Source organism: Varanus komodoensis, unplaced genomic scaffold, assembly GCF_004798865.1.
Source record: "Varanus komodoensis strain SLA01 unplaced genomic scaffold, ASM479886v1 scaffold56, whole genome shotgun sequence".
Taxonomy (NCBI): Eukaryota; Metazoa; Chordata; class Lepidosauria; order Squamata; family Varanidae; genus Varanus; species Varanus komodoensis.
In genome coordinates, this window is record NW_025336169.1 from 1,553,229 (window position 1) to 1,573,209 (window position 19,981).

General features: G+C 52.9%; 1 protein-coding gene across 1 annotated transcript; it reads left to right on the forward strand.

Annotated features, from left to right (window-relative positions):
* The first annotated feature begins 3,518 nt into the window (after nt 1-3,518).
* On the forward strand, nt 3,519-19,729 carry TBX3 (T-box transcription factor 3). The gene is made up of 7 exons (XM_044448967.1): nt 3,519-4,782; nt 6,586-6,853; nt 8,925-9,071; nt 12,236-12,312; nt 14,363-14,520; nt 16,344-17,029; nt 18,063-19,729. The coding sequence occupies exons 1-7, from the start codon at nt 4,385-4,387 to the stop codon at nt 18,510-18,512; spliced, it is 2,184 nt and encodes a 727-aa protein (XP_044304902.1). The 5' UTR covers nt 3,519-4,384; the 3' UTR covers nt 18,513-19,729.
* Nucleotides 19,730-19,981: the final 252 nt, after the last annotated feature.

Sequence of the window (19,981 nt, forward strand, 5' to 3'; positions counted from 1 at the left end):
TAATGCAAGCCAGATATACATGATCCCGCTTGCCCTTCGCCCCCCCCCCCCAAGGCACGCACGCCCCCCATGTCCCAGGCGTAATTATATTGCATTTTCTTCTACAGGAAATATCCCCGACATTCACGAACGTTTCGTTCTCACAACCTGCCAGTCACGCCCGGAGCCATCATTCACCCACAGACCCCCACGACAGACCCCCCCCATCCAGTTCTGTGTCCACCTTCCATATGAATCTAAGACACATTCAGAAAAACACGCAGCGCGCTCGCGCATACAGACGCGTCCGTGCATACGCCATCCACTCTACTTCGCCCTCTTGTCTTCTGTTTCCACATATCCAGGGAAAGCTGCCCATCTGGAAATCTCTGTAGTTGTATCCATGAGAATCTCCGTCTCTCACACGAACGCACGCACGCACGCACAAGCACAATCATTCTTTGTAAGCGTGATTCTCTCCTTGGGCATTAGGTCCCTCTGTGTCTCTTTCTCTATGTGGCGTGTGTGAGAGCGCGCGAATTCTGTGAGTCTTTCTGCCGTGTGTGTGTGCGCGCGTGTTTTCTCTCGCTGCCTCATCTAGATGTATAAAATATGCTGTCTTTATCTACCAGTACCAAACGGCACGTCGGTCTCTCCTCGCACCCCGTCCGTGTCCCTGTACAGGTCTCTCTCAGCTGCACCAGGAAGCGGTGCCCGGAGACCTCGCCCGCCCCGGCCAGTGAAGCAGCGCGCTCGTTCCTGCCCGCGCCCGTCTGCCCCCTGGGCTCCCGCGCAGCTCCGCATCCAGAGAGCGCGGAGGGCATCTCCACGCAGCGCGCGCTCGTGCCCGCGCAACCGGCGGGGCACGCAGAGAGAGCGCACTGGCACGCGTGCGTGGCGTCCCCGAAAACGGCATGCCTCGCCAGCAACGTGCCAACTTTAAGGCAGGTCAGACCGGATCCGGGTCCCTAAGTTAACTCAGCAGACAGACGGGAGAGAAGTAAGAGATGCGGGGTGGGGGGGAAGGGATGGGCGGCCGGGTCTCAGCTTGTGTTTACGGGGAGGGGAGAGGTCTGGCACTCGTGCACCCACCGCGAGAAAAACAAGCCCAGAATCATCCCCCTTTGTACTTTCACGCACACCCGCTCGCTTTCCTAGCTCAGAGGCTCCCCCTTTCCAGGCCTCAACCAGGCCAGCGCCCCCAAAACTTAACTTTCCCTTCCCTCCGTGAACACCCCCAGGAAAGAGGAGGTGTGAGAAGGGAGCTGGGATGCAGAGAGTAACCCATTCGGCGCCAGCGTGCTGAGCAACCGCTCCAGGCTCTCCAGTCTAGGAGGAAAACAGCAACACAAGAAACAGCCTTCTCTCGCCTGCCCCCCTCTCGCCTCCAATCCTAAGCCCGGCCTTCCTCCCCCGGGAACGCAGACGAGAAGGAGACCGAGGCCGCTCATCAAGTGGCATTTCACAGTTTGCCTTTCGAACGCTCCAGACAAACAGAAAGAAGCGCCGCCGATTCCAGAGACGATTAAACAAAATTAAAAGGGGGGGGGAAGGGGGGGAGAGAGAAAGAATGGGGCAGAGCAAAGGAAGGAGACGGTAGGCCTCAGGCGGGTCATAAAGGCGATCGCAAAGAGAGATAGCCCTGGAAAGACCCACTAAGTCACCCTTTACCCAGAAAGTTGCAGCGACCCGCCCCCCCCCCTCCGCGCCACCGCAACACACACATCTTTTTCTTTCCTCCCTCAGCCAAGTGACGAAAAGATAAGGGGCAGCGCAGCGGCTTGGGGGGAGGGGGAGGGAGGGGGGGAGAAGCCCTCTGACTCCAGACCCATCCATCCATCAGCCCGTTTCGCAAGTGTGGCAGAACCGCAAGTCTGCGCGGGGATTCGTTCAAAGGCCAGAAGAGGTGCCCTCATCAGACCGAGGGTCGCTCTTTGGCGTCTCGCGCTGGCTTTTGTCACTCACCTAACGCGCGACTACCTGCCTCTCCACCCGTCCCTCCTGGCGCTTCATGCAACCCTCCTCGAGTCACCCTGCGGACGCGCTCCAAGCGCCCTTCTCGAAGCGAGAGCGAGAGGAGGAGGCGGCAGAAAGGGGCGGCTGCCGTGCGGCGCCCTCTCCGCGTGGGTAGCAAGAGACATACACAAGCCAATACTCACGAAGGGTCGAGAGTGAACGTGTGTGTGTGTGTGCGCGCGCGCGCGCGCGCGTGTCGCGGCTATCCCGCAGACCCGAGGGGCTGGAGCGTGAGGGAGGGGACAGGCCAGCGCGCGCGTGTATGTGCGTGACTTGAGCTGGGGGCCACGCGAGGCTGTTGGGTCCCAAAGAAACGAACTTACCCAAGCTCTCCAAGCTTTCCTCGCTAGAGCTGGGGGGAGACATTTGGAAACTCGTGTGTCGGGGGGGGGGAGGCGGGGGGAGGGGGAGGGGCGGTAGTTCTGGGCACGCGTGGGGAGGGGAAAGCTGGGACAGCGGATCTCAGCCGCCGCGCCCCTCCTCGCGCACCCAAACGTGAACCTCCCACCTCTCTAACCAACGCTCACGTGGCGCGCTCCTCTCCCAGCGGAGAGAGAGAAAGAGCAGAGGCTGCGATGGAAAGCTGGCCGAGTACAGCTGATGATAAGTCCAAATTGAAAATGTCCCGACGCTGGGTCAGCTTGCGCGGGAGGGAGGGAGGGGGGAGGGGGGAGGGAGGCTTCCCTGCCCCCTATCCTCAGCTTCCAAGCGCTTCGGAGCTCGCTTCGTCGAAGGCCAATTCGTCTCTCCTAAGCCCCCTAGAGGCAGATCCCTCTCTCTCTCCGCTCGCTCGCTCGCTCGCTCGCTCTCTTTCGATCTCTCCCCCCGCCTCCCCTGTGGCTGCGGCTCCGCCCCCGCCTCCCCTGCCCCCGCCCCTCGCCTCTGATCATGTTGACATATTCGCACGGCACCGAGCAGTGGGGATGCTTTGCTGCAGCGTTACAATTTCCGACACCTTCTTTTTATAACTCGTCTCTGTCCCCCTCCGCGCGACCTGTCAAAACCACGCCTATGGAGCCACACAATTGGTCCGGACGCGTCAAAGAGCCAATCAAGTATGCCGCAGCTGCCCTGCTATCCCACAACACATCCATACAATCCGGGCGCAGGGAGGCAGCCAAGCTCAGACACACGGACACACACACTCACACGCACACGCGCGCACGCACGCGCGCGCGCCGGGCTTCGCGGAGCCGAGCGCAGCTTGCTCTCGCCCTCGCCCGCCCGCCCGCCCGCTCGCTCGCTCGCTCGCTCGCTCTCGGCCCCTTCCGCGGCTCCCTTCCCGTCCAGGATCCGGGCGAGCCGAGCAGTCCCCGTTCCCCGTCGCGCTGGTTCGTCGTCTCGATTCGTGGTTAAGCGGGGCGGGGGGATTTTTAGATTCTTCCTCTGGCTACTATGTGTATATTGTTGTGGAGCTGTGTGTGTGTGTGTGTGTGTGTGTGTGTGCGTGTTTGAAGCGTTGACGGGGAGGAACAAGGAGTGAGAAGGGAGGAGAGAAGGAGCAGGACTACGGAGAGAGGAGACGCGTTGCTGGAATCCAAACTTTGGCAGAGCCGAGCCGGGAGGGGGAGGGGAAAGCGGAAGCCACATTTCGCTGCAAGTTTTGGCTGTGGTTGCTCGTGAGAAGACTGATTAGGACGAGAGACCGACCTTGTTCACAATTTTGCTTCTCTCTCCTCTCTCTCTTTCTGCACACACACACAGCTCTCCAACTCTGCAGCCTTGCTGTTGGAAAAAAAATAAGAAAGAAAGAAAGAAAGAAAGAAAGAAAGAAAGAAAGAAAGAAAGAAAGGGCGAGGAGCCCTCGGCAGGAGAGAGAGGAAAAACCCTCGCACCAAGCAGCCAGCCAACAAATCTCTCGCTGCAACCTTTACAACAAAAAAGATCTGCCAAGAAAGAAGCTCCGGTCACCAGCGACCTACCTGCGCGACCGAAATCGCCGCCCTCCCCTCCCGCGTCCATCTCCTGGCCGCATAAGTAGGGGCGAATGCTCGGCCGCCTCGCACGCCCTGTTGCGATCCTTTCCAAATACACATTCTAGCTTTTTTAGAATTATTTTTTTAAGCAATCGATCGCAGACGTTTCCACCCAGCAGGGGGGGGGGAAGCGTAGAGGCGGCGGCGGCGGCGGCGGCGCGGGGCAGCTCCTGAGCTCCGCGTGACCATGCCTCCTAGCTTGGACTCGGGGACTCTCTGGTGACGGCGCATGTCCCGCTGCGACACCCCCGAACGGTGGTCCTTCGCCCCCCGGGCTCGCCTCCCCCCTCCTGCCGCCGCCGCCGCCGCCGCCTCGCTTTCCGTGGATCGCTCGCCCCGGCGATGAGCAGTTAAAGGGCCGCTCCAGGAATCCGGGACTGCTCAGGCCGCTGGAAGAGGGGCGCCGCTTTCGGATGAACATCTCCATGAGAGAGCCCGTGATTTCTGGGGCAGGCATGGCTTACCACCCGTTCCTACCTCACCGGGCGCCGGACTTCGCCATGAGCGCGGTGCTCGGAGGACACCAGCCGCCGTTCTTCCCGGCCCTGGCGCTGCCTCCCAACGGAGCGGCGGCCCTGTCGCTGCCGGGCGCTCTGGCCAAGCCGATCATGGATCAGTTAGTGGGGACGGCGGATTCAGGGATCCCCTTCTCCTCCTTGGGGCACCAAGCCGCGGCTCATCTGAGGCCCCTGAAGACGCTCGAGCCCGAGGAAGAGGTGGAGGACGACCCCAAGGTCCACCTGGAAGCCAAAGAGCTTTGGGAGCAGTTCCACAAAAGAGGGACCGAAATGGTGATCACCAAGTCGGGGAGGTAAGGGCGACCCCCTTCGCGCTCCTGGTTTGTTCTCTCCTTTGTGGACTCCCAGCAGGGCCTTCCGGGGCTGTGCGAAGCGTGCGGGGGGAAATTGTCCAGCAAGCCGCTGGGCGAAGCAGCTGATGTGTGGCGAAAGCAGAAGCTTGTGTGTAATTTGTGCAGTGTGTGTGCGCGTGCAAATAGGGCATTGCTTTGGTTTCCTAGAGGCCCGTGGCTTGCAAAGACGCGTCAACGGCTTAGCATTTCACCTTTTTGAGGATTTCCTCCCATTCCCCAGAAAACATACCGAAGTGTCTAGGACTCCTGAAAGACCGCATGTGCACGCGCACACCTTTGCTGGAGTGGAATGGCTGCCACATGCATGGCTATATTCATGTTAGACATGTTTTGCCTTCCCCCCAGGAAAGGTTTGGGCAGAATGCAACAGATGAATAGCTCATTGTCTTCATGGCGATGCGTTGCATTCAGTGTTAATCCTGATTGGAGAAGACCCATGGAAAGGAAAGGGGCTCAGGGCAGGCCAACAGGGGTCTCGAAGGCTGGTAACCTTCTGCACACTTTTCTGAGGGGTCCTGTTGAAAGGAAGCAGGGAAACTCCAAGGGAACGTGCATGCCCCCATAACAGCGATCAGCGTTGCTGGCGAAGGAAAGCGCCTTGCTTTGGCTGGAATCCTTTCCTGGCCAGAAACAAATCTCGACAACTTATTGCCAAGGAAGTTTGCTTGCGGGTCGCACTCTTCAACGGCACTCTTAAGCAGAACCAAACGCTCCTTCTCTCCGGGCCCGCAAGTCTGTGTGTGCTGGGGGCAAGACAGCCATTAGGTTCCAGTAAATGTGTTAAGGATCCAGGTGTTTTAATCCACGATTTTGGATCTGCTGAGCAAGATCTAGCCTGGCTTAGGGATCACACTTTCTGGAACAGTATAAAATCTTCAGACATTGTATCTGAAAATGCTTATCATCATCATGTTCAGAATGAAGGGCTCCTGCCCCGATAGAAGTTTGCAAGTTGTACTTCTAGTGGAAAGATCCGAATGATATGGCAGAGTTTGTTTTCTCTAAACATTAATCTTCAATTAGAAACAATCCTATTTTCATGCAATTGCCTTTTTCTCAGTTTGTGCCCAAGAAATGTTGCTGAGCTTCTGAGATGGCCACCTTCGCAGCTCAGTGCAGGCGCTCGATCCATGTGTATAATTTCTTAACATGGTGGCCCAGTTCAACGGTCGTTAAGAGACCTGAGATCTGTGGCCAGAGTTCTTCAGGAAGACTCCACTACTATTTGCTTTTTGACTACTATTTGCTGTCTCATTTCTTGGGGTTACTACTAAGAAGGGTTTCTGGACATCAACAGCTAGCTATAACTAAAGCATCTGTTCTCTCAGCAAGTTATAAGGGTGGAATCATTTTGCTGTATATTTCCTAATAGCCATACTCTGCTAGACTTGGAATATTATTGAATGCATTCCCATAAATCTGCTTTCCTCCGTATACCATGGCAACACAGTGATCTATATTATTATTAATCATTTTAATAATATCTATATCAGTATCATCATCATTTACAAAGTCAGTTTCCCCTTCTTTTTGTACAAAAGAAACTAGAGATAATATAACACTATTTAAAAGGAGAGAATTCTTGTAGGATTTTTTCCCCCCTTTGGGGAAGCCCATTTGTACAGGAATAAACAGTAAAATCGTTGCCTATAACAGATCTTTCTTTTAATATATATATAATATGTACATTAATTTCTTCACCTTCTTTGTTTGTATTCTGCCCGCCCATTTGTCTGTCTCCAGGAGAATGTTTCCACCCTTTAAAGTGAGGTGCACTGGGCTGGATAAAAAGGCCAAATACATTTTATTGATGGACATTGTGGCCGCGGATGATTGTAGATATAAATTCCACAATTCTCGGTGGATGGTGGCGGGCAAGGCTGACCCTGAAATGCCAAAGAGAATGTATATCCATCCAGATAGTCCAGCGACAGGCGAGCAATGGATGTCTAAAGTCGTGACTTTTCACAAACTCAAACTGACTAATAATATTTCGGACAAACACGGATTTGTAAGTGCTTTCACTTAATTGCATTTTTCCCTTTAAACCTCCCCCCCCCCCCGCACATACACACACAAGTATTTGAAAATTAGGGCGGGTTTGGATTGAACCTCAGGCATGTCACACAGACTGGGAGGGAAGGGGAATGTTCTGGCCAGACTATGGATTATGAATGTGTCAAAAAGCCCCAAAGTTGGATCTTAGGTTCTTTATAAGTGCCAGATTTAACTGGAGAAGTTGGTGTTAAGGGAATTGTCACATATATTGGCACTTCTGCTGTCTTGCTATCATATTATTGTGAGTTTCTTCGTGTGTTATATGTTGTGGGGAGAAGCCAGCCAGCATGGGTTAAGCATATCCCTAGGCTGCAAATCCAATCAGAAATTCCCTGAGTATTGGTGGCTCTTGAAAGCATTAATCTATCAACTGGAAAGAACAGAATTCTATTTAAAAGGCAGATAGAAGGAAAGAAAGAAAGGAAAACAGCTCTAGAATAGTTAAGTTCCAGACTTCAGTCTTTACTGAAACTATTTAATGAATAAATATAATAAGAAATTCATAGCAAGCATTCTGTGAGTTGGAGAATTGTGATGGATATGTGCATCTACTGGTGCAATTTTAGAAAGAGTAGATCCACAAGGGTTTCTTCCTCCTACACCATTGTTTAATAATTACAAGGGCAACCTGCTCTCCCCCTCCTAAATTAAGCAGCTGAAATCAGGATATCCCGGAAAGCAGGCAGGGGGAACTTGTGTTGCCTCAAAGGCTATGCATTCTTTCAAGTACAGTATTTTCTTTTAAATCTGCTGCAATAGACACTGCCCTTCAGGAAGGAGCAATAGAAAGATTCGTGTGCCAGCTCCATCTCTGTGAAAAGAAAGGAAAGAAAGAAAGAAAGAAAGAAAGAAAGAAAGAAAGAAAGAAAGAAAGAACAAGGGAGGGGGGGTGCTCCTGGGCCTAGCATGTCCTCAGAGGTACCCTTCTTCTGCTATCTTATATCTCACCTTCTGGTGTCATTTTCTGGCTCCAGGCTTTGGATCGGTAAACCCCGAGGACTGTCTAACCGAAACCCACATATTTTGGCTGCAGACCTAAGACATAGAAGGGAAAAGTGCTGAATGTGCCGATAAGAAGGGTGCTGGGGAGGACTAGGAGGAGAAGAGGAGAAGAAGGGGTGGCAGGAAATATCCCCCACCCCCAGTTCCCCCCAGTACACAAACAAGCCCCAAATCCCAGACGAACAGCCCAGATGGAGATAGACTAGGCTTCTGCCGAGCTCACACTCGCCTTCCCTTAAACCCGAGCCTACCTTCACACGGGCCGCCTTGCTGGTTTTTCTTCCTCTTCGGCGGGGCGGCGGGGACGGTAACCAGCTCACTTCACAAGCGCCATGTCGGTGAACCGATAGAGAAATTAACTTCTCCAGGCCAGCGGCTCAGCAGCCGAAGTGCCGAAATGAGGTCATTTACTCCTGGCGCTGTTTCCTTGTGGGGGGAAAGGGTGGTCGGCGCAGGGAGACCGCCGCTTCGCGGGCTGGTCGTTGCGGGTCGTTGCGGGACTTCCCGGAAGGCCTCCGGATTTCTCTGGTGCAGTTGGAGCTGGAGGCACGAAGGATCAGCCAAGTGTCCTCAGCATCCCTTCCAGCAGATCATCAAGACCCGCTTAATTTTTATCTCTGCTCATGGTTGTGTGGTGGGGGGTATTTTTCGGGGGGGGGGCACGAATTCTGAAAAATGACACACCTTCCCATGCTATGGTTTTATAGGATGTCGAAGTCTTGCAGAGCTGTCACGGATAGGGCATTTGCCGGCGGGGGCGCTTTCGTCCATAGAGTCGCCCTAAGTTGGAGAAGTCTTGATGGCGCTCAGCCGTGGTGGTTAGGAACGGTTTCACAGCGGTGGCAAAGGATGAAAAAAGGGGGGTGCGGGGTGACTCGTGCGGGGGTGGAGGGTCCATGGGGGGGGTCAGTTCAACTCGCCCGCGTGCCACCCTTTCGTGGGGACCCTCTCAGCCAGCCTCAGTTTACCTCCCTTCTTTCCTCTCCTCTCCTTCTCTCTTTCCCTGCATCCCACCCGGGCAGACCATCCTGAACTCCATGCACAAATACCAGCCTCGGTTTCACATAGTTCGGGCCAACGACATTCTCAAGCTGCCCTACAGCACCTTCCGCACTTATGTTTTTCCGGAGACCGAATTCATCGCCGTCACCGCATACCAGAACGACAAGGTAAGGCGATTATAACTTGTGTCTTTAAGCGGGGCTGGGTAGGGGGCGGGGGGTCCTTGAGCTTCGGCTAATGCTTTGATGCGGCAAGATTGGTTTAGAAAATTACCAGCGCCGGGGCTTTGTCTTCCCTTTTCTGACCCCACCTCTTTTTCACTTTCCCTCGGGCCGCTTGCGAAATAAAGTTAAGGGCGCAATCCTATGCAAGCTTAGGCAGGAAAAAGGGTGTGCAGGAGAGGATTCTGTGGCACTTTTCCCCTAAACATGGGTAGGATCGCACCTTAAAAGGAAAAGGTGGGGCGAGGTGGAATCTGGCGTATTCCATCTACCTGGAGGAAACTCACGGAGAGGGGGCGTGGGCGAGGAGCGGGTCATCTGGGAGATCCAGTGTGTGCTTTTAGGATATTCTCTTCCTAAACTCGACTAGGGTTGCACTTGAAAGGAGAAAATGGGCATGGAGGAGGAATCCTCCAGATAGCATATTCCATATATCCGGAGAAAGTTCCCTCAGGAGGGGGAAGGGTGGACTTGAGTGTAATTTGGGAGAGGGGAGATGCAGTGTTGCATGCTTCTGTGTGCTGGGAAGCAGACGTTCCATGTTGGAACAGCAGGCCCAATCAAAAGTCTGTTTCTGAGTCTTCCTCTGCACCCCCACTGCTTTAATACTGGAAGTTTTTTAATTAATAGCTGGGGAGAGGGAGAAAAATATCCTTGCATGGCAGAATCCAATCTAGAAGCCTTTACTAGGAAAGACTGGGCCAACTCTGGAGAAAGGAAGGTGGGTGGGGGATCCCCCCTTCTCCAGTGAGCATGATATCTCCTGTGGGTTGGAGGCTGCCCACCTTAGTGGTATAACTAGGAGCTTGGCGCATGCTAAATTTATGGTAATGAATTCAAGGCGAAGGACCCCGGAGACTTAGCTTAGCCGGCTGGTTTTATTTGATTTTCTTTTCTTGTTGCAAATTAGTCCGATGGAGTTTGGATTCCAAACATCCAGAGTCGTGGTTTGCTTGAACCTTTGGCGACCTTGCAAGGTGGAAACCCCAGTGTGCGCTATGCTCTGGGGGGGGGGGGTGTGAGAGAGAGAGAGAGAGAGAGAGACAGAGATCCTCCTAGCCCAGTTTATTCAACAGTTTAGCCCCGTTGAAATTGATGTGTCTCACGTCTGTGAGAGGGTTGGAGGTGGAAGTTGGCAGGCAACCTTTCAGGTTTTGGAAGCAGTGGCGGGCTGTGTGAGCGTGAACATGAGGAGTGGGGAGAGCCGACGTCGTTTCTTGCTTTTCGGATCTTCTTTGCTGCACGCCGGAGCTTTGACGCACTCTTCGGAAATCAAGGCCTGGCCGGAGCCAGCTGGGAGAGGAAGGGAAAGCTGGCCAGGATCTGCTAAAGATTTGGAATAATCCCAGGAACAGAATGAGGAGTTAGGTTGTCTTGGCCTTGTGCTGGTCCTTGGAGGAGTCCTTTCTCTGGGGATTTGTCCTGTCGGAAGAAGAATGCCACCAACCCGATTTCACTGAGTTGCGGGGTAAAAGGGGAGGGGGCCCTGGTTGAAGCCTAAGGTCTCACTTTTGCGGTTGCGTGGATCTCAAGCGATCGCCTTGGAAAGGGTGGTGGAATTCGCATTCCTGTATGCACCTGGGCAGCTCCCCTGAGCTTCCTGTGCAAACCAAAGGAATGGTGTTGATCTCCCCCTCAAGGCAGCATGAGTTGGGACCCCAACAAGCAGATGGGCCCCCGTTCTCCCAGCTTCTTTCCATCTGAAGGTCTCAGCCACGAAATGTAAATGAGAAAGAAACTACCCGGCACCAAAACCCATGGGCAGACTCTTCTATCTGGAAAAATGGGACAGGCAATGGCAGGCCATTCGCAGATTCGCTTGATTTGTAAGTCCCACTTTTTCTGTGGGGCTTTTTTCAGATTAAGTGCACCTAGAATTGTAGGTTAAACTCATGGGAAAGAAAGAGGGGAGGGCAGGGAGTGACTTCTCTGGATCTTTCTGCCCAACAACTGGAATTTAAAAGGACAGTTAGATCCAGCCAGAGTTACACAGCTTAAGTCCCCTCATCTCAGAACTGGCCAGGTAGTTAAGAGAACCATCCTAAATCTGTCTCCTCAGAAGTTGCACTGAATCCGGTGGAGCCTCCTCCATGTTCAAGTGTACCTAACTGATCTGGGGATTTCTACAGAAATCAGACATGCTCGAGTGGGTCTGGATCGTGTCCAAACAGACTTGGAAATGAAAGCCAATAACTAAGCCAATAAAAATTAAAACGGAGGGCAGATTTGATTTGATTTTTTTTTTTTTTTGGCGATCCCTTAAGAGGCTGAAATTTCCAGTGAAAGGTCTGCACCCCTGTGTGTACTGTGTATATTTTCAACCAATCCCCAGCCTTACACACACACAAGCATGCAGGCTGTGGAAGGTAATTACATAAAGTATTTTATTATAGCAAGCGGGTGACCACCATTCCTTTGCGGTTTAATTATGGCAGGTAAAGAGTTTAAACTGAAACATAACTTTAATGGATAGCAGGGCAGCGCGTTCCATTCATTCCTGGGGGTGTGGATGTTCGTGTGTGCACCGAGGGGGCTAGCAAAGCCAACCCAACACGCGGGCGATGGACTGGCCCATTCCAGTAAACAGTGGATGACCACAAAAACCGAGTGCACGGTGTGGGTTCGTGCTGCACACCCAGGAACCTCGGACACCCCATAACTTGACCTTCTGGGTCAACAAGTCACTGGGTCTTCTGCAGCCTACTTCCCGTGGGGCTTCACAAAGAAATCTTCAGCGGGGGCAACAAGACTCTCTGTCATTGGCTTAGCTATCCTTCCTTGAGGTGTGGAGATTTAGGCAAGGGAATGGAGAGGACCAACTTCTCCTTCCTATGGTTATTACGATCATTGTGTTACCAAGCCTTCCTTAAAATATCTCTTTTGCCCCCCACCTCCATTAACCACTGAGTGGCAGTTACTAGAGATCTAACATTGCCCCTTCCTCCTTGCCCCCCCCCATGTGAATTTAAACTCAGCTCCCCACAAAGTACCCATAATACACTGCACTTCAGTGGAAAATATTGCAATATTGGCTTTCACAGCAATCCCTTCTCCACATTCTTATGCTCTTTCTTTCTTTCTTTCTTCCTTCCTTTCTTCTTTTTAACCAGATAACCCAATTAAAAATTGACAACAACCCTTTTGCCAAAGGCTTTCGAGACACAGGGAATGGGAGGCGAGAGAAAAGGTAAGGGTGGAGAGAAAAGGTAAGGGCGTGCCTGAATCACTCCCAGCATACTCGCCTGCTTTTGCAATGTCCACCATGGAAGGTCTGTCCAGAGGTTGATGAAACACGCCTCCCGCCCCCCCACACACACAAACACAAGTATCAAACTGTGGGGTGAGAGCTGCAGAGTAGTGCTACCAGATTGGAAACTAGGAAGTACTCTTAGTATTTTTTTTTTATTATTCTTATTTCTAGTTGCAGTTGTCGCTAACTGGTTTTCGTGGCCTTCAAAGGAGAAATATCTCCGAAAGGCGAGGGTAAAATTTAGGATCTCTTCCTGAAGTCAGTGGGAAGACTAATGCAAACAGAAAAGCAGAGCAGTTATCCAGAATAATCTTCTAAGGCGTGTCGTGTATGCATTTCAGACTGAACTGACTTTCACTTATGAATATATTATGGTTTTAACCCAGGGTTGTATTCAAAACTCAGGGTTGTCTTCACAACGGGTTTAAGTGCTGGAGAAAACAGGCATTTATCTACTTTTGATAGAAGTAGTTTCCAGGTTGCGCATGATCTTTGCATAATATACATGCAATGGGGGAAATATTTATTTCCCAAGGAACCTTGCCAATGCAAATGTTTCTGGCTTTGAGCAAAGCATTGTTTGCAGGGAAAAAGAAGTAGGACCCAAAGCATGTTAGTTCTTTTTAGTTGTGTATGGGTTTTGTTTTTTCAGTGGGAAAGATCTAAGAATTGTCTCTGGTTTAAAGGTTAAATAGTTCAATTGGCTGGATTCTGCCCAACACTTTATTTAGTTGAAATACAGGTAAATACTTTTACATGGGAGGGACTTGATGGCGCCTGCCAGAGAGGTCTAGCACTATCTCATGCGTGGTGAAAGTTAATCCTAAACTCAGTCCATGAGGTAGACAATCTCTTTCAAAAGTTTTTAAGCTCCAACATTTTCCAGTTATGCTTTGGAACATCATGGTATTTGAAAACTTTAAAAAAAAAAAATGATTCCCAATTCATCACACCCAAGACCCAGATTTTCAGCCCTTTCTGGATTATGAGAAGATCAGCTGCTCCATTTTCAATTGATAAGCTTCTGTGATCTAGGAATTTTTCAGACATTATCTCTATATGAAATTAAGATCGGTGTTTTGAAGAAAAGGCCATGATGCATTTATGTGTCTTTGAATAGCTCTGATCACAACAAATCCAATGTCAAAGTCACTTCTCAACACTGTTGCATGAGAAGGGGTTGCAAATACCATCCCACCCCATTCTAGAAATGTGGCCAGAAGACCAATCCCAGACACGGACTGGAGCCGTTTTATAGTTGAAGTGTACTAAATCCAGAAACCTCCAGTCTCCTCAGCACTCCTCTCAACCGTTATAAGCCTCCTCTTGAGTAAACAATTCATCGACTTTTACCCACAGTCCAGTCCTAAGTACACTGCCTTACGCATCATGCTTGTGGAGTTCCCCTTGGAAATGTTGACTCCCTCCCAGTCAAGTGAGCCACTAAGCCCAAGGCCTCATGAGCTTGGGACTGAGGCCTTGGGCTTAGTGGCTCACTCAGGCATGGCTAGTTGAAAATAGGCCCCACGGCATTTCCCATTCCTTTCTTCCTTTTGCTGTTGTTGTTCTGTGCCGTCAAATAATCTCTGACTTATGGCAACCAATGAATGAAAGCTGTTCAGAATGGACCATTCATGATAGCCCTGCTCAAGGCAGTAGCTTCCTTTATGGATTCAATCCATCTCCTATGTGGTCTTCCCTTTTCTTCTTCTGTCGCCTAATTGGCCTTGCATGGATGTCTTTTCTAAGGAGTTTTGCCTTCTTGGGATGGTTGAAATGTTCTCTTCACCATAACAATGGAGAAGCTTTTGGTGAGAGGAGGTTTACAGTCCAAATTATTCAACTGGATGTTTACCTAGACAGACAGACAGACAGATTTTAGGTGAGAATTAGTAGGACAAGTGTGTATGTAAGAAAGAGAGAGAGCAGGAAGTGAGGGAGCTTTCTGCCTTGCCTGAAGGTGTTTTCATCCACCTTCTTTCTCCAGAAAGCAGCTGACGCTCCAGTCCATGAGAGTTTATGATGAACGGCAGAAAAAGGAAAATGGAACATCAGATGAATCTTCGAGTGAACAGACCGCATTTAAGTGCTTTGCCCAGTCGACCTCACCTGCAGTGTCTGCCGTGGGCACCTCTAATCTGAAAGGTGAGGTATTTTTGCGTGTGTGTGTGTGTGTGTGTGTGTGTGTCCCCATCCCCCACCACACTTCCATTACAAGGGGCCTCTCTCCCTTCCCTTTCCCTTTCCCTTTCCCTTTCCCTTTCCCTTTCCCTTTCTGGGTGATTTTCTCTGAGTGGAAAGGAGCTTGGCTGGAGCCTCTTGCTGGGATGGGGAAACAGAATTATGATACCCCTCCCACAACTCCAATTCTGAAAACGGATCTGCTTGAAAATTCTCCAGACATTATAATCTTACTTCCCCCACCCCACCCCCTTTCCGCCCGGTATCTGTATTTCATATGTGGCCTGAATGAAAGCATCCAGCTCTGAGGCAGGAGAGCAAAGGCAGAGCCCAGAGCAAAAGTTCAAAACTGCGGCCTCTCCGGTTCATATCCATAGCTGCCTGTCTCAGTAAGGATGTGGAGTGGGGGAGATATTTCGAAACTTCCCTTCCCCACCTGGAGAGCCACAAAGGAGGACAGGTAGAAGGCAGGTACATCCTGGGAGAACTGAATCATCTTTGTTTTCTCTCTCTTTGGGGAGCTAACCGGTGTCCTAACCTGAGAGAAGCAGCACTGTGTGCGATGGGACCCACTCCTGACTGCAGATCGCACACCCCTGGACTTTGCGGAGTCATTGGCAGCAGGAGTATATATTTTATTTGACACCCACATTAAAAAAAATCCTAAGCACAATAAAAGCAAAACATGGAACTTTGGCTCTTTCTCCCTCTCTGTATGTATAGCAAGTTCTGCATCCGAGGTAAGAAAGAAGCCAGACCTTAATCTTTTCTTGCATTGGAGAGCAGAGAGGATAAATAAAACCTGGCTTAAGATTTTCCTCTCCCATTCCTCACTCTTGCCTTCCCCCACTTCAGCTGCAAGTTTATTATGGAAATAAGGAAATGAGCTATCCTCCAGACCAGCTTCACCCACCAGGATACAGCAAGCAAGCACATGTCCTGCCAGTGCTTTGGACCACAACTGCAATTGCCACAGAAGGAAGAAGAGTAGCCCTGAAGTTTCTGCCTGCTAAGCTAGTTTCCTGTGTGCAGGGCCCCCTTACACACCTTTAATGTGGTGAAGCGTTTAATCAAAAGATCCCCAATGCGCAGTCCAAGAAAGGCCACTGGGCAGCCAAAAAGCTTGTGGAGGGGGGTAAAAGGGGGACAGTTCATCTGATTTGCAGGCATTTTAAAGACACCATTGAACATGTTTAAAAAACCATTTGTAACAAGTGCAGGGGCAGAGAAAAATTAGGGGGAAGTACCCTTCCATTCTACCTGGCTGCAGGCCCAGTGTGAAGCGACACAGCCCCAAGACAAGGGATCTTTGGCACAGGACCTTGGAGGTCCGGGTGGGGGTTCCTACTCAGGCTTCAACTCACTGGGTGACTTCGAGCCGCCCGCTGACGCTCAGCCCAAACCAACTCGCAGGACTGCCGGACAGCTGAAAGGGCCAGGAGAACCTTGTGAGCTGCCTCAGCTTCTTCGCAAGTGGGGTGGGCGGAAGGCTTAGAAATGTCCGCTGGGGAATGTTGAAAGATGCATGCATGTTCCAGGTTCACAAGAAGCATGTGAAGGCGCGCGTGTGTGAAATCGGGGCACGGGCTTTATTCTCCAAAAAACTGAGCTCGATTTCGTTCTAAGTGGTGGACCCTTAATGGCCCTTGCTGGTAGCACAGACTTTGAATGAGCAGCAGCTGTTTTGAGCCCAATCGAGGCTGCTTTCTGTCCAATTTGTCCCTCTCCCGGTCCTGCAAGCATATCAGAGGCTGTCCCTCAACCTGTCCGGTCTCCCCCTCTTACAGATTTGTGTCCCAGCGATGGGGAAAGTGACTCGGAAAGCAAAGAGGACCCCTCGGAGGCGAATGACGCCGGCAAAATCACCACCACCGCGACCACCACCACCCCCGCGGCCGCGAACGGCAGCAACGCCGCCGCCGCCGCCGCCGGCGCGGGAGAGCCGCGGGAGAAGGCGAGCCCCCTGAAGGGGCAGCTCTTTGCTCCGGACTCGGCGGGCAGCCGGAGCAGCGTCCCCAGGGCGGCCCCGGACTCCCGGCACAGCCCGGCGGCCATCTCTTCGAGCACCCGCAGCCTGGGTGCGGAGGAGGCCAAAAGCCCCCCGCGGGAGGACTGCCGGGCCAAGGAGCCCTTCGCGCCGCTCACGGTGCAGACGGACAGCGCCGGCCACCTGGCCCAGGCCCACCTGGCCAACCTGACGTTCCCGCACGGCCTGGCGGGGCAGCAGTTCTTCAGCCCGCTGGGCAACGGGCACCCGCTGCTCCTCCACCCCAGCCAGTTCGCCATGGGCAGTGCCTTCTCCGGCATGGCTGGCATGGGCCCGCTGCTCGCCACCGTCTCCGGAGCGTCCGCAGGAGTCACCGGGCTGGACAACTCGGTGATGGCCACCGCAGCCGCCCAGGGACTATCCGGAGCCGCCGCCGCCGCAGCGGCGCTCCCCTTCCACCTCCAGCAGCATGTCCTGGCCTCGCAGGTAATTTACGGGAGGGGGAGCCCCTACTCCCACCCCCGAACAGGAAACAGGAGCATTTTAGAGCGAAAGGGCGCTTTGCTGGTATCGGGGGCATTCTGCCTCCCCGCCATCTCCCCAAAGAGCGAGTGTCAGGAAGCTGGTCTGTTTGTCCCTGGCTCGTCCCTTACAGATTTGAGGGTGGGGGTGCTTGTGGGGGCTGGCAAGTATCTGGGAACAGAAATCCTGGGTCCGTTCACTGGAGAAGAGGGCACATAACCCAAGAGGAGTGGGTCTGGCAGGCTTTACAGTCGCGTTTTCCCTGGGTCCTTGCCCCTTCCGGTGCCAGAGCAGAAGCAGGCAGGGGTCAGCCCCCGGCCAGCTGCCGCCAGCCATTTCTGCGCAGACTTTCTTATTGCTGCTTGGTGTTGAATTAAGGGAAGGGCTGATCTTTTAGAGCTGCGTCCTTCCCACTGTCTCCCCTCCACTCTCGAACAGAAGCTAAACACCGACGCATCCAAAATAGGGGGTGGGCCCAAGGCTGCAAGGACCCAGCGAGAAAGCCCCCCAGCCCAGCGTGCCTCCGTGGCTTTCTCTAGGGGTCACTACGGGGCACGCCATTTCCCAGGGCTGCCGTGCTGCCCGCACTCAGCCAGGGCTCAGCCCCCTTCGAGTCCGTGGGGCTCACGCTGCAGGAGACCAGGCCGTGACTGCGCGCACGCGTCCTCTGCCCGCGCTGGGAAGCGCCCTTTTCCGGGCACGTGCTCTGCGCCCCCTCCCGCCCGCGCCCCCCTCTCCTCCCGAGGGGTCGACGCGCGGCTGGGGTGCCGCAGCGGGCGCGCATCGCCTCGCCAGGCGGACGGCCGAGAGGGGACCTGCCCGGAGCCGGAGCCGGGTGCTGGTCCCAGGGGCAGGGAAGGGGCGAGGGCCGCGGGCCCGGGCCGGGACGGGCGCCTCTCGCGGAGGCTCGCGGGGCGCGGGCCGGGCGCCACGTGCCGCCCAGCGCTGCCCGGGCGCGTCCCCGCCGGCCGCTCGCTGACCACCGCTTCTCTTGCAGGGCTTGGCCATGTCTCCCTTCGGAAGCCTCTTCCCTTACCCGTACACCTACATGGCGGCGGCCGCCGCGGCCTCGACAGCAGCCTCCAGCTCGGTGCACCGGCACCCGTTCCTGAGCGCCGTGCGCCCTCGCCTGCGCTACAGCCCCTACTCGCTCCCGGTGTCGCTCCCGGACAGCAACGGCCTGCTCACCACCGCCTTGCCGTCCATGGTCGGCGGGGCGGAGGGCAAGGCGGGCGTCCTGGCGTCCAGCCCGGCCTCGGCGGCCCTGGACTCCGGCTCGGAACCCAGCAGCCGCGCCTCCACGCTCTCCTCCTCGGGCTCGGTGGTCTCGCTGCCCCCCAAACTCTGCTCCGATAAGGAATCGGCCACCAGCGAACTGCAGAACATCCAGCGTCTCGTGAGTGGGTTGGAATCCAAACAGGACCGAGCGCGGAGCGGGTCTCCCTGAGGCGGGCGGGCGGGCGGGCGGGCGGGCGGGCGGGCGCTTTCCTCCGTCCCCCTCGCCGGGAAGGGGACCCCTCCTCCCCCCTCGTTTCTGACCACTTGCTAGAACTGAGTTGTCCCATCCGCCGAGGTTGCCCTGAGGGTGGGCGAGAAAAGGAGACCAGGGCGGCGCGGGGGAGACCAGTGGGGGGCTGTTGGGGGGCGATTGGAAGCTGCTATTCACCAGACTGTGGTGTCCACTGGAGGGGGGGGGGCGGACGAGGAATCTGGAAAGGCGACGAGATGGCCCCCTCCCCGCTGGCTTTCTTTCTGTCTGTCTGTCTTTTGTTCCTACCTGTATGCAAAGGGAGAAAGACGAGAAGCGGCAGAGAAGCGATCGCATTTTTCTTTCTGCTGCCCCGGAGAAGTGACTTTTTGCATATCAGTTCATTAAAACTTCAAAACAAAAGCGGCTGATTGCGGCCTTGTCACTCTCGCTGAAGGGCGTGGCGGCCCTTTAAGACTGAAGCCAGCAGCCACCCGGTTCCTGCATGCTCCATCCTAAATCTCCACCTCCGGAACCCCTTTCTTCTTTACCTGCTTGTTTTAAGAACCCAGGGACGTCTCCCTCGTCTTTTCTTCTTCTCCCCTTCGCGTGGCAACGATTCCAAATGTAGTTAGACGGGGGAGGGACCGTGTTTGTTTGTTTGTTTTGTTTTCCAAGGTCCACGATTTCCTTGGTGCTGTTTTGGTTTGCAGCTCCCCATTTTCTTTTTACTGTATATGCAATAACAAGGTTTATAAACGTAATAAGGTGAAGGAGAAAAAAGTGGACACTATTGATAAAGTATTTATGTAATTAATGGATAACTTGTAAATAAGTGGCGTATGAATACTCAAAATTAAAATTTAATTTATTAATATTGTACATATGTCTGTAAATAAGGACTTCAGTGGTTTCCTTTCTGGCTTTTAAGTCGTTTTCATTTCAAAATCAGGACCCCTCAAAAAGAATTCCAAGTTGCAAGTGAGCAAAATCGATCAGGGAGGACCTTGTGTTTACAACTGCAATGTCTTGTTCTGGTTCACAAACCATCTGGAGGAGGGAAAGTCTTTTGGCTTGGGGTTATCTCTTTGGGGGGAAACTCGGTGGGTAAAAGGGCTGTATGATAGTATTATTGTTGGACTTTCCATTATTCTAAAGTGCTAACACCCATCCATAGAAATGGTAAAATAAATCATAATTCAGTACCAACTTTCTTCTGAAGTGGGTTTGTAAAAAAAAAAAAAAGTCTGGATTTTTGCCCATTAATATATATAATTTCCATTATTTTTCTCTCAGTATGCCAATTCCCTCTCCCCATGAATTTTTATTATTCTTGTGCTAAATGTTGTCTTTCTTGGAGTGAATCCATATTTTCATGGCTTTGAAGTTTGGTGGTGAAAGCTGGTCCAACAAAAATGTGAAGGTCCTACTTTGCATTCATATGATGG